The sequence below is a fragment of the Antedon bifida genome, chromosome 4 (assembly GCF_963402885.1).
Source record: "Antedon bifida chromosome 4, ecAntBifi1.1, whole genome shotgun sequence".
NCBI lineage: Eukaryota > Metazoa > Echinodermata > Crinoidea > Comatulida > Antedonidae > Antedon > Antedon bifida.
This window is the reverse complement of record NC_136229.1, coordinates 33,782,418-33,794,354: the sequence shown is the minus strand read 5'-3', so window position 1 is coordinate 33,794,354 and position 11,937 is coordinate 33,782,418. Positions and strand designations below refer to the sequence as shown.

At 33.8% G+C, this 11,937-nt stretch overlaps 2 protein-coding genes across 5 annotated transcripts; both read left to right on the top strand.

Moving 5' to 3' along the window:
* Nucleotides 1-13: 13 nt before the first annotated feature.
* Nucleotides 14-2,716, top strand: LOC144841518 (nucleolar protein 12-like). The gene is made up of 5 exons (XM_078697878.1): nucleotides 14-181; nucleotides 503-663; nucleotides 914-1,041; nucleotides 1,886-2,001; nucleotides 2,119-2,716. The coding sequence occupies exons 1-5, from the start codon at nucleotides 81-83 to the stop codon at nucleotides 2,276-2,278; spliced, it is 666 nt and encodes a 221-aa protein (XP_078554004.1). The 5' UTR covers nucleotides 14-80; the 3' UTR covers nucleotides 2,279-2,716.
* A 127-nt stretch (nucleotides 2,717-2,843) lies between these two features.
* Nucleotides 2,844-11,827, top strand: LOC144839404 (F-box and WD repeat domain containing protein 10B-like). 4 transcript variants are annotated; one of them, XM_078694737.1, is made up of 11 exons: nucleotides 2,844-2,945; nucleotides 3,673-4,259; nucleotides 5,795-6,243; nucleotides 6,749-6,984; nucleotides 7,331-7,534; nucleotides 7,842-7,963; nucleotides 8,212-8,360; nucleotides 8,583-8,734; nucleotides 8,942-9,100; nucleotides 9,288-10,960; nucleotides 11,001-11,827. In XM_078694737.1, the coding sequence occupies exons 2-10, from the start codon at nucleotides 3,722-3,724 to the stop codon at nucleotides 10,945-10,947; spliced, it is 3,669 nt and encodes a 1,222-aa protein (XP_078550863.1). In that variant the 5' UTR covers nucleotides 2,844-2,945; nucleotides 3,673-3,721; the 3' UTR covers nucleotides 10,948-10,960; nucleotides 11,001-11,827. The 4 variants fall into 4 exon arrangements, with proteins under 4 accessions (XP_078550863.1, XP_078550860.1, XP_078550861.1 ...); XM_078694734.1 differs by having other exon boundaries at nucleotides 9,288-11,827; XM_078694735.1 differs by having other exon boundaries at nucleotides 2,926-2,949; nucleotides 9,288-11,827.
* The last annotated feature ends 110 nt before the right edge of the window (nucleotides 11,828-11,937 follow it).

Sequence of the window (11,937 nt, the reverse complement as noted above, 5' to 3'; positions counted from 1 at the left end):
TTGATCACAAGAAGTCGGCGGCGTGTGTGGTGTTGAAGCGCTTTTTTAGTTTTCTCATTTTATTGCTTCTTAGTGCTGGTATGGGTGGTGCTTCAAAGGCAAAATCAAATTGGTTTAAGCAACGACATCCTAAAAACCGTGATAGTAAATTAATTCTAAAATTTGATGAGGATGACAGAAAGTAAGTGATGTTTTAAAGCTAGGCCTAGTAGGCCTCCACGCGTCGGATAGATTCTGTATGAGACTTCAGTATGTGCTGCCGCCGTGCGTCGTAGGTGGTAGGTAGGCCAACATACTAGAGCCTGGCTGGTAGAGTTTATGATGGTATCAAGAGATGCTTGCTAACGTAATTTTGGATATGTCATGTTTAATACTGTATTCATCATCATCGTTTTATGCATTTTTAAAGTTTAAAACCTGTTCGTAAAATTAGTGATTTATAGGTTTATGCTGAAAAGACTGTAAAAACGAATAATTAAGCACATATTTTTGTTCATTTCAGTGAGTTCTTAACAGGTTTTCAACGAAGAAAAAAAGAACGAAGAGAATATGCTCAGAAACTTGCTCTGGAGAAGACAAAAGAGGAGAAACTTCAAGCAAGAAAAGAACGAAGGGAAGCCAAGAATGAAATGCTTAGCAACGCTAAACTTTTTTTTCCTAATGGTTAATAAATTTACTAATTTTAACAGATTTCCAACAAAAAGCTTGAAATATTAAAGGATTGTATCAAAAGATGTCAAATCTTTCAACTCAATTACATTTTTTCTGTTAAGTCACTCTTATTATTAAATGGAAACAATTTTTTACTCAACTGTAAATTTCAAATAATTACTTCTCTCCTCCTTGCACACAACAGAGTAAAAACATTACAATATTACATATTTCTTTTATAAACATGTTTTTTTTTCTTCAGATATTGATAGTGAATTAAAACAGAAGGCCAAAGCAAATGTATATGATCATAAGCAACACACAGTGACAGTGACAACAATTACTAATGTAGACTTACTGTCTGAACATGGAGGCTTAGGAACTAACAAGGTATAACCACCAGACTGCAATAACGACTTGGATACAAGCTTAAGATAAATAGTAATGCACATGTCACTTGTGTGACCCACTATACGACCCCCAAGAGAGGTGTGTCATTTGTCTGATGTGCGTCATGCCATAATGCACCCCTGCGTCAAAAAAGTGGCTTTAGTTAGGTGACCATGACGCAGCCATTTTGAGGCATTGTGACCATGTTCATGATATGGTGGGTGGTAAAATGACGGACATTGTTTATTGATGTGACATACCATCTAGGTTTTTTGAATTTTAAATTAAAAAGTAACTAGAGGGTACTCCGAGAGTACAAACCTCCGCCTACTGTAAAATTCCCCTACATAAAATGTCCCCGGAAAATAAATATATTTTTTTTACATTTTTTTTATTATTTCTAAGTGTAAATAGGCTAAATGCACACTACAAAGTTGTGGATGAGAGTTTGGTGTTGAGATCGCTGGTTCAAGTCCCACTGAGTTGTTTTTTTTTTGTGGACCTTGATCTTTGACCCTGACCCTTCAAAATTTAACCACAATTATATGATGAGTCATTGATCATTGTGGCTAAGTTTGGTGAGAATCGGATAAAAACTGTGGTCTCTAGGCAGTAAAATAGTTTTTTGTTAGTTGTGACCTATGACCTTTCCCCCTCAAATTCGAACTCGTCCGAGCTTTTGAGGCATAGATCATTGTGTCCAAATTTGGTGAGAATCGGATAAAAACTGTGGCCTCCAGGCTGTTCACAGACACAAACGCACACACAAACATACAGGGGTGAAAACATAACCTCCTTGGCGGAGGTAATTAAACTAATGTATTTTTAAAATTTCTCTTTGAAGTTTGAATCTGATGAGGAAGAAATAAATGAGAGTGAAATCGATGAAGAGTCCAGCAGTAGCGACGGAGAGACTAAAATAAAGAAAAAGAAAAAATCTGAACTCTGCAAAAAGAAAAAGTATTGAATATTATTTTCATATCAACATTACAGTATTTTTATTGCCATCATTAAACCTTATTGATAATATAAAATATAGCTGCATTTATTTGTTGTTTTTCTTATTACACTTTACAGGCAACAACCAAATACAATAACAAGGCAGAAATTTTGGATGAATCTAAAAACCAGAAAACGTGAATTAAAAAAGCTTGCAAAAAGTGACCCACAAGCATTTAGTAAAAGTAAACAACAACAGAGAAGGCTTTTGAGGAGAAAGGGAGGACGTAAGAAGTGAAGAACCAAAGAGCACATAAATTGGACTGTATATAAACTGTGTATAATACATATTACAACTACTGTTGTTAAACCTTTTTGACGAATGGAATTGATGACACCAAAATAAAGATCAAAACATTGAATCATGACTTAATTTTCACAAATTATTTACTCATTGTTGGTAGTGTGTACTGTGTTGGGCAATTTTACTTGTTAAAGATGTATTATTATTATTATTATTATTATTTATTCTTTCTTTATTCTGCAAGCACTTTCAGTACTAGTGCACTGATTTCCAAAGTGGTACAGTAATTGAAAATATAACAAACATAATAAAATAAAGACAAAGAGTAATTGAAATATACATTAAAAATAACAATCAATTTTAGAAAACAAAAAATTCAGTTAAAAAAGTATTGTCCTGCAAAATATGAAAAATAAAGATGAATACAATCAAGCTGTGACTAGACTATTTTTTGTAGTTTTTTAATAAAGTTATTCACACAAAAAAAGTTGATCCAATCCAATGGAAAAAAGTTTTAACATACCGCCCTCTGTTGATTCAATCAATTATCTTGTTGCATGGAAACACAAGCTACCTGAAGTCTAGTCAATCAGAGTGACGAGACGAAGATTATTGTTTTTGTTTTAAACACCTCATTCATTAAAAGATAACTCTTGGGAAAGTAAGTAAGTTTGAATGAATTAGTAACCTCTGTAATTCTGATGAAATGATTAAACTTCAATTTTTAGTTAGTTCATCATGGATGCGACCCGGGTAGATTCCCGTCGGCACAGCGCGCGGGGTCGGGGTTAAATGAAACTTTTAGCCGCCCGGCGGGCCAGCACCAACCAGCATAGTCCAGACCAGCTAGAGAGAGAAGCAAGGATCTGCTAGGCCTATTATTAATAATTATATTATTAATACAAGAAATTACAAACCAGATTTTTAAAATGACAATAAAATAGGCCTAGGCTAGTTGATGAGATTGGCTGGGTAATTCCATTCAGTTTTATTTTTATAGGTTATGCCAAATAAATTAAAAATAAATAAGAAAAAATACAAGAATTTTTGGTTTTTTTTAAGTTTAAAAGTTTTTTTACAATTTTTTAGTTCCTAAAGTAATAATTAATATTAAGTATTATAGGCTAGGACTCGTTACAACATTAAAAAAAGTGAATCGCTACAAACATTTTCAACTTCAGGAAAACCAATAACAATTTTCCTGTACAATATAATAATAAATGTTACGTTTTTATCGGAATTTTTAATTATTAATTTTTATTTTTTTTTTTTAAGTAAAAAATAAAGTTTACTTTTTTTGTAATGTACTGTAAGATTTTATTTCTTTAAAAAAGTGGTAGGTCTAATTCATTGTAAAGTTAACTAATTAATGTAATATATTTTTTCAGTTCGTTGTTTGAGAAGATGGTATGATATGATTGATAATATTATTTGAAAATGAGACACCCACCACAAAACACCATCCAGTATGAACTTAACATCGGGAAAGCCCCAGACCTACGATGCGTCCATAGCCAGGTTGCAACAACATGTGGTAACTGCGACTCATGCCAACTCGGTTCTAAACTCATCCAAACCAAAGAATGGTTTCTTCGTGCTGGAGAAACGACACGACAGAAGTTCCTCCTCGGCATGGTTCAACGATCTCACAGTGCGGACCTTTTACGCTACATCGTTAACCTTCTAAAACCGCTTCTCTGTAAAGATTATACGTATGCACGGTCAAGAACAAATCCTAGTATAATTGGCGATTTCGCAGAGTTTTCGTCCGAACGTGCATTACAGAAATCAGATATTGAAGATGCGATGCAGGAGTTATGGGATTGGTTTATCGAGGCAGGATATTGGAGCAAAGCTAACTACATGCTTGGAGTTCTACAGAGCTGTAATGGAGACCTACTGTACAAGACAGCGACGCTAGCACGTGTCATGCTTGCAAATGAACAGAAAATAGAAGAAAAACGAAAAATGAATGGTTTGTAATGTTGTTCTATTATTTTATTTTAGTTTTAATTCTTATAAAAACAAAAATAGCAATAAAACACAATAATATTCAGGATGAACCAATTAATTCGTAACACAAAAGAATTATAGTTTCCATGGAGTCGTAATTTAATCTTTAATTTAATCATGGACGTGTACTGAATACTTAATTTAGTATTTTAATTTATTTGAGGATCTTTTTATTGCTGCTTATTTATTTTTGTTGGTTCAAAATGTATTGATGCAATGATATATGCTTTAAAAAAAACCATTTTCAAATCTCACTTGTGCACTATACACTGACAAATGTTCAGTTTGAATTCCTTCACTGTAGGTCAGACCAAAAAAATGTAACCTTGCATAAAACAATATTTCCATTGATTAATAAAATTTTAAAAACATAAATTACAAGCACCAAATTGGTCCTTGTTGTCGTGGCAACACATAGTAATCCAATATTCCTAAATCTATGTCACCGTCCTTTATTTCCTTTTAATAATTTAAAGGATTAATGACATGCATAGCAGCTAAAGAAATCAATAAGGAACATTGACAAAGTAACCTGTAATTAAATGGTAATCATTTTACAACTAAATGACAAAGCTCCATGACCTTCTATATTTTCATATTTCTGTATCCTTATAAATGGATAATAATATAATGATTCATTCAGCATTTTGAATGATAATAAAATGATGATTTATAGTGAGGGACAGATCAGGGGAGCTTTTAACTCTTAAGCTTTAAACAATTTTACTACATTTGATTATTTTATTGTATTTTATTTACATTATTAATCTTTAAAAAAACCTATTTTATTGAGTTCCATTTTCGTCAAGTCATTTTATTGTCTTTTTATTGTATATGTTTTTTTTTAAAGACAGATAAAATGAAATTATAAACTACTTTTTTATCTATTTTCGACAGGCTATTATAATATGTTAGCACTGCTCCCCATTAAAAGTCCTGGGTCTGATATTATGCATAAAAGTGAATGATAAAGTAAGCAACTGTATAGGATTTCCACTGGTGTATTATCATAGACTCTATATCATACACAATCCTACTATCAATTTCCTTGTCTTTGTTGTGCATTGATTGGCAACAATAGCAGACATCTGATCACCGTGTCTAGCAGGTGAAAAGCTGGAAATTAATACCACCAGAAAATAAGCCAAGCGCATATCTTCTTAGATTTTAAATTGATATTGTATTCTGCTTCTAAACTACATATCACTCTTTAACTGAAGATAAGATAACTTTATTTCGTCCACAAAACAAGTGGAAATAATGGTGCTTGTCGGATACAAAGATAACACATAACGGAAAAACAAAAAGTTATCAATATCAAGTCAAAAAATCAAGTCATCAACAAAATAGAAAAATAAATTATCTACCTGTAACTACCTACTGAAACAATTTTATTGCAAACTATTTTTAAAATTTTCAAAACGTAATGACGCTATTGTTGAATATAATAAGTGTGTACAAAAAAGTACTTAAAATATTCTGTATTTATATTTTTAGAACATGACGACACGGAATCCTTAGTGTCTACAGTGTATTCATACGATTCTTACAAGTACCCTGAGCATGAGCTACTTAGTCTAACTAAACCTGCATACTATGAACCTATTACAAATCATCTAGCCAGCGAAAACTTAGAACCAGACCACGTTCTTGTCGAGGATTACGATGAAGATTTTGACGAGATTTCACTAATGTCTGAATCTTCCGTTGATCCAACCACCAGCATCATGCCAATGTCGAAGAGAGCCACAAGTGGAGTCGCAAAAAGACGCGATTTTATTCGTGATTTGCCAGTGTTTATTTCAAAGTATATTTTAAATTTCTTGGATCACGCTTCATTAGCTCAGTGTACCCGTGTGTCTACGGCGTGGCACATTTTTGCGAAAGAAGTGCAAGATGAAAGAATTGTACACCAAGAACTAATAGAAGATGTTATGTTAATGCAGGTACAGTATAATATTTAATTAAATATTAATTAAATCAGACTTTGAATAGGTTATTTTGTAGTTTTAATAACGTTAATCACTTCAGTAGAAAAAAACAGGGAAAAACAATGTTTTCACTTATAAAATGAGAAAATAAATGGTTAAATTCAACCAAAAACCTATTGGCTGGCAGCCAATTTGTCTATTTTCCCTTTAAATTACAGATTTTTCCAGATAAATAAATTTTTTTCGATCCAATTTTTGGTCAAAATGGATAACTACAATTATGTAAAATGGCATATTCAACCAACAATTTGGAAAAAAAAAAATATTTTCAGGGGGACAATATAATTATCTTTAAGCTTTAAATGCTTCTCCATTTGTTAAATATCCTTATCATTGCCTTTTGCTTAAATCAAGGCTGTAATAAAAATATTCTTACCTCATTAGTTATACAGTGCCAAGTCTTCAAAATTGCTCAATTGAGAAAAAAAATATTATTTCATGAAAAATGTCCATTCCATAGGGTTCATCGGCTCAAGGTGGGAATCCAGTATATGCTAAGCACATAACAGTTCCGATACCGCAGCTTATTCCGGACACTGAAGACCCGCTTCCCTCGGATGTACCGCCGACGGAAGCCCACCATCGGAATGAGATTAATATGGAGATTAGCTACAGTGGGATTGTTACAGATGAGATCCCAATGGAAGAGCGAAATGTGTATTGTGGTGGATATAATGTTATGGTGCTATCAGATCAGTATGTTTATTAATTAAAAATAAAATGATACTAAAGATGAAAATAATGTAGTGGAATGAAATAAATAATATCAACGTTTATTTGATGGCAATAGTAGTATTATGACAATATTAATATTGTGATTATGATGAAAAATGGTTGATAGCAAAAAGATTAAAGATGACATAACATGATTAAAACGTATCATATCAATGAATGTATGATTGCAATATAATCAGGTGACTAAAACATAGTAATATAAAAATACACAAAGATGAGAAAATCAATACAGTATTAAATAAATTAGACTAATTTTGAGAATCAATTATTGAAATGGCTAAAAAATCACATTTATATAAATTCATAGGTATGATTTCAATCGAGTGGTTAACTACAACCATGGCAAACTGGCTGCAATTGGTTCATTTGATCGGCACATCAAATTCATTGATGTAGCCACGGGGAAACAGTACGGTCCTGTTATGACTGGCCATGCTGGTTCTGTCCGATGCGTATACATTGATGAAAGTAGGGACTTTGTACTCAGTGGTAGTTACGATACCAGTATAAGGTGAGAAGAAACTTCCATTCCTAAGCCTAGCTAGTCTAGGCCTAAAGATCGTCCACGAGAGGACATTCACTGCATTGTTTCTCTCTTTTTATCATAATTTACCATAAAACGTACATTTAAGACAAGGAATGACCTTGTTTGATGTTTTTAAAGTAATATATATGCATTATTTTTACAAAATGTAAAAAACTGTAGGGAATGGGTCTTTAACTTGTTCACTGATGTGAGGTAAATAGTTGACTTGTGCAAAAGTACTGTATACAGCTAGTATTTCAATAGCTAGTATTGGTTTTGTGTTATTTGTTAGATGTTGGGATCTAACAACAGGCCGTCCAATCAAGATATTCCACGGACATCAGGGAACCATTATCTGTTTGGATATGTTTGAAGATTTCATAGTGTCCGGAGGAAAAGATAATGAAGTCAAAGGTAAATAAAGAGTGTATTGCATAAACTAGATCCGGTCTGATGGTGGCCATGTGAGATAAGTATTTCACATATTTTAAGTCAATATGTATTTAACAATTTCCCTCAAGTGGTATTCACTTAAGATAAGAGAATTTTTCAATTGTGTTTCTCTTGGCCTCAGTGTGAATTGCTACTGTAACTAAGGCCAATGGTCCTTGTACTAGATAACAAATTTTATCAAACCATGAAAAATTGTGCTTTATTTTAAGTTTGGAACTTAAACTCTGGAAAGTGTCTACGAACATTCAAACATCGGTGTCAAGTACAAGCTGTTTCAATATATGGTGACCGGGTCGTCAGCGGATGTCAAGGGGGAAAGGTCAAAGTGTGGTCTATTAAAGACGCATGTTTAATCAAGGTACACATTGATGATTCCAGGCAATCTGATGATTAACTATTATGATAACAATTGTTATTCCGAGACAGGAAATTTAAATACTAGAATTTAACAAAATCCACTAATTATCACATACTGATATCCTGCAACTTGAATTATCTCATGAAATGTAGGCCTAACTGCTCTTTTTTTTGGATAAAAAAATGTCTTATCTTAACATTTATCTATGACTGTTTATTTCAGCGCTTAGATGGACCATTGGCGCACACTGGACCAATCCAGACAATAGAGGTGGATAAGTGGCACATAGCTACTGGCGGTAGCGATGGGTACGCATTTGTTTGGAGCGCCATCGGTAATCACAAAAAGGCAATTAGTGCAATGCGTCATCCACTGTAAGTTTTCATCTCAAACATTTTTGTCTAATTAATAAGTATAATAACAATAATAATAATACCATGTTTATATAGCGCCCTTTTCATGAATAATCATGCTCAAATGTGCTTTACATAGCATGTAAATTTCTAATTGGAAAACAATTAAAAATACATTTTTAATTACATACATATTACAGTTATGTAAACCATTGTTTTTACTTTCAGAGGTGTTCTGTGTCTCAACATCTCGTACCTACGTTTAGTAACCGGTTGCGAGGATGGAAAATTACGAATCTGGAATATACTCAAGGCTGAGTGCCTGCGAGTTTTACGTGGTAACAGTCGATCAGATCCTATCCTTAGCATATGTGCATGCAATGAAAGGTAAACTCTATCTACATCCTAACATTCACTATAAATTCACAAAATACCTAATAAGCTTCAGATACTAGCATGATGATGATACACACCTAATTGCTGAGTTGTTGATTTGTATTATATTTTTTTATCTTTTGCCTAAATAAATAATAATAATGATAAACAAATATTATTTTTCTCTTCCATTTCATAGATTGGTGCTAAATACCATCAACAATTTGTTAATCCTGAACTTTGAAGAAGTGAAATGGGATTATGATCAATTAGAAGAAAAAATTGAATTACTTCGCTATAAAAACCATTACAAAGACGCACCATTACGCCACCACTCGTATTCTTACGTTCGTGCTCAGCGCAGTGAACGTGCACAATCAGCCAATCCCAAGGTTTTAAAACATAGCCAATCAGATCCACAAATTAAGCACGCCAGTTTGAATAGATCCAGGGCTCAAAGTTTGCCTCACAGTACGCGAGGGTTGAGTGCAAACAACCGGAAGAGGGCAGAGTTTGTACAGAAGGTCGTAAAGGAGGTCAGTCTGACGCAAAGTCTAACTGGTAGTGTTTATCACAATACACAGGCTTCAGAGTCGAGACCTGGAACGGCTGTTCACAAAGGGAATATTTCAAGGCCTCAAAGTGTGGCCAACACACGCAACTCATTCAAATCTAATCTCAACATGTCTAGATGCAGCAATCAAAAAATATTGCGCCCTCCTACGGGAATGTCAATTGCATCACGACCTCCGACAGGATTGTCGTTTGTATCACGACCTCCGACAGGATTGTCGTTTGTATCACGCCCTCCTACTGGGATGTCGATAGCGAATACCAGTCCAGTTTTACGACCACCCACAGGAATGTTGAGGTCAAATACCCGCAATGACTTGCATAGTCCAACAGGTATTCTCAAGAATATATCCACAAGGCCGCGTACTGCTTTATCTAACGTAGATCAAACAAAACGAAACAAAATGCAGTCTGCAAAGAGAGTACAAAGTGCCCCTGTGGGCGTGACCTTTAGACCAGATTCATATTTATCATATTCTGAAAGCAAAGCTTTGTATCGATCAAAACTACGAACAATGGGACGAGAAACACCTCAAGACCAATTGTTATTAACTGTCAACTCCATTGAAAGCTCGAAACAAAACAATGAACTTGTGCGGAATACTACCCACAATGCCAAGGAAATTGACTGCGGAGTGCGAGTAGTTGGAATAAGTGACCTGCCTAAAACAAGGTCAGTTATACGTAGAGCATTTCCTACAAAACAAACGGATAGAGTGAAGGATAAGGATGTTTTAATAACAAAAATACAGTCAGTTCCTGCTGATAAACTACCATTTGAAAGTATACATCCAAAGAACGTAAAGACGAACATTCCAGAAGTACAAGTGATTCGACCAAACACAGCAGAAACGATCAGAATGGCGGACATCACCAAAAACAAAGCGTTAAGAGCAAGTAGCGCTGGACCGGTCCTGGGACAAACCGCTCACTTCAGCAATCTGCCACAAAAAGAAGTTCCAAAACAGAAAAAATACCATGGCTACAAGACATCTTCAACTGCGGACATTGACCCTATCCCGATGTTTATCGGGGAAAGCAAGGCTGCGCGGAAAGTTAAGCCGCCGTACCTCAATGCACCCGACTCAACAGTTACGGACCCTCTCGCAGTTGGCGGAAATTTTAGAATCAGAACCAGAGCACAAACTAATGATTATTTAACTTACGTTACTGGGTTGCAAAAACAACACAGAGAAAATGAGGTTTTAAAAGCTGAGAGAAAACAGCAAAAACTGTGGCTGAGGATGGCTACAGGTGGTAGACCAGTAAATGTTAGTACTGGGTGAGAGAAAACTGTGGCTAAAACAGGGTGAGAGAAAACAACAAAAACTATGGCTACGGGTGGTAGACCAGTAAATGTTAATACTGGGTGACGTGCAGTAATTTCACGCAATTCATTCTAATCTAATGTTAATTTATAAAAAGTTTTATAATGCAAATAACACCCAACAGAAACTACAAAAAGATGCTATTTAATTATAAATGACGCAAATGTTTTACGCTAATGAAATGGAAAAAAAATTGTCAATTACTATGCAAGCTAATACCAAATATAAAATTTAAGGTGCAATTTTGAAAATGTATTTGTTTAAACTAATATCAGAAAGCAATAACATGTTTTTCATATTTTAAATATAAACTAATGTATTGCATAACAAACAAAGCGTTTAATGTACGTTTTATGCATAATTATAATTGATACTGTACATATTCTATTTTATTGTACATATTTTGGGCTGCTTAAGATAGGAATAGGATGCAGGGTGTACAGTACACAATTTGTTAGGTAAATATAGGGTACTATTTAGTTCAATGAAGCCTAGGTTAAGGCACGCAATTGTTTGATATTGTCAAACTAGTTATGGGATCATTGACGCATTATTTTTGGACAATCCAATGATCCTTATGAATGTTATGTGTTCACACTTACTAGTGTGAACTTTTATGCACGCTTAAGCTGATCTGAGTTACATCAGCGACTGTGATCAGTTAACACTTTTATAGCTCCGATTTACCTCTGATGAAACTCTGATAGGTTTCAGAATATAACAACACTTCTTATCCAATCATACTGTATAACAGAGGTTTAACTGATTTATCTAATCATTTAAGGTGTTTTTTTTCAATTCATACAAAACAACATTGTCAACAATTAATAGGTTTAAATTTATTGTAAGAAACCATACTCTTTAAGATAATATTATTCAAATATACATTATTTGTTTAAATATCAGATATACATAATAGTTTGTTTAAATACATAACGATAAAGAAAT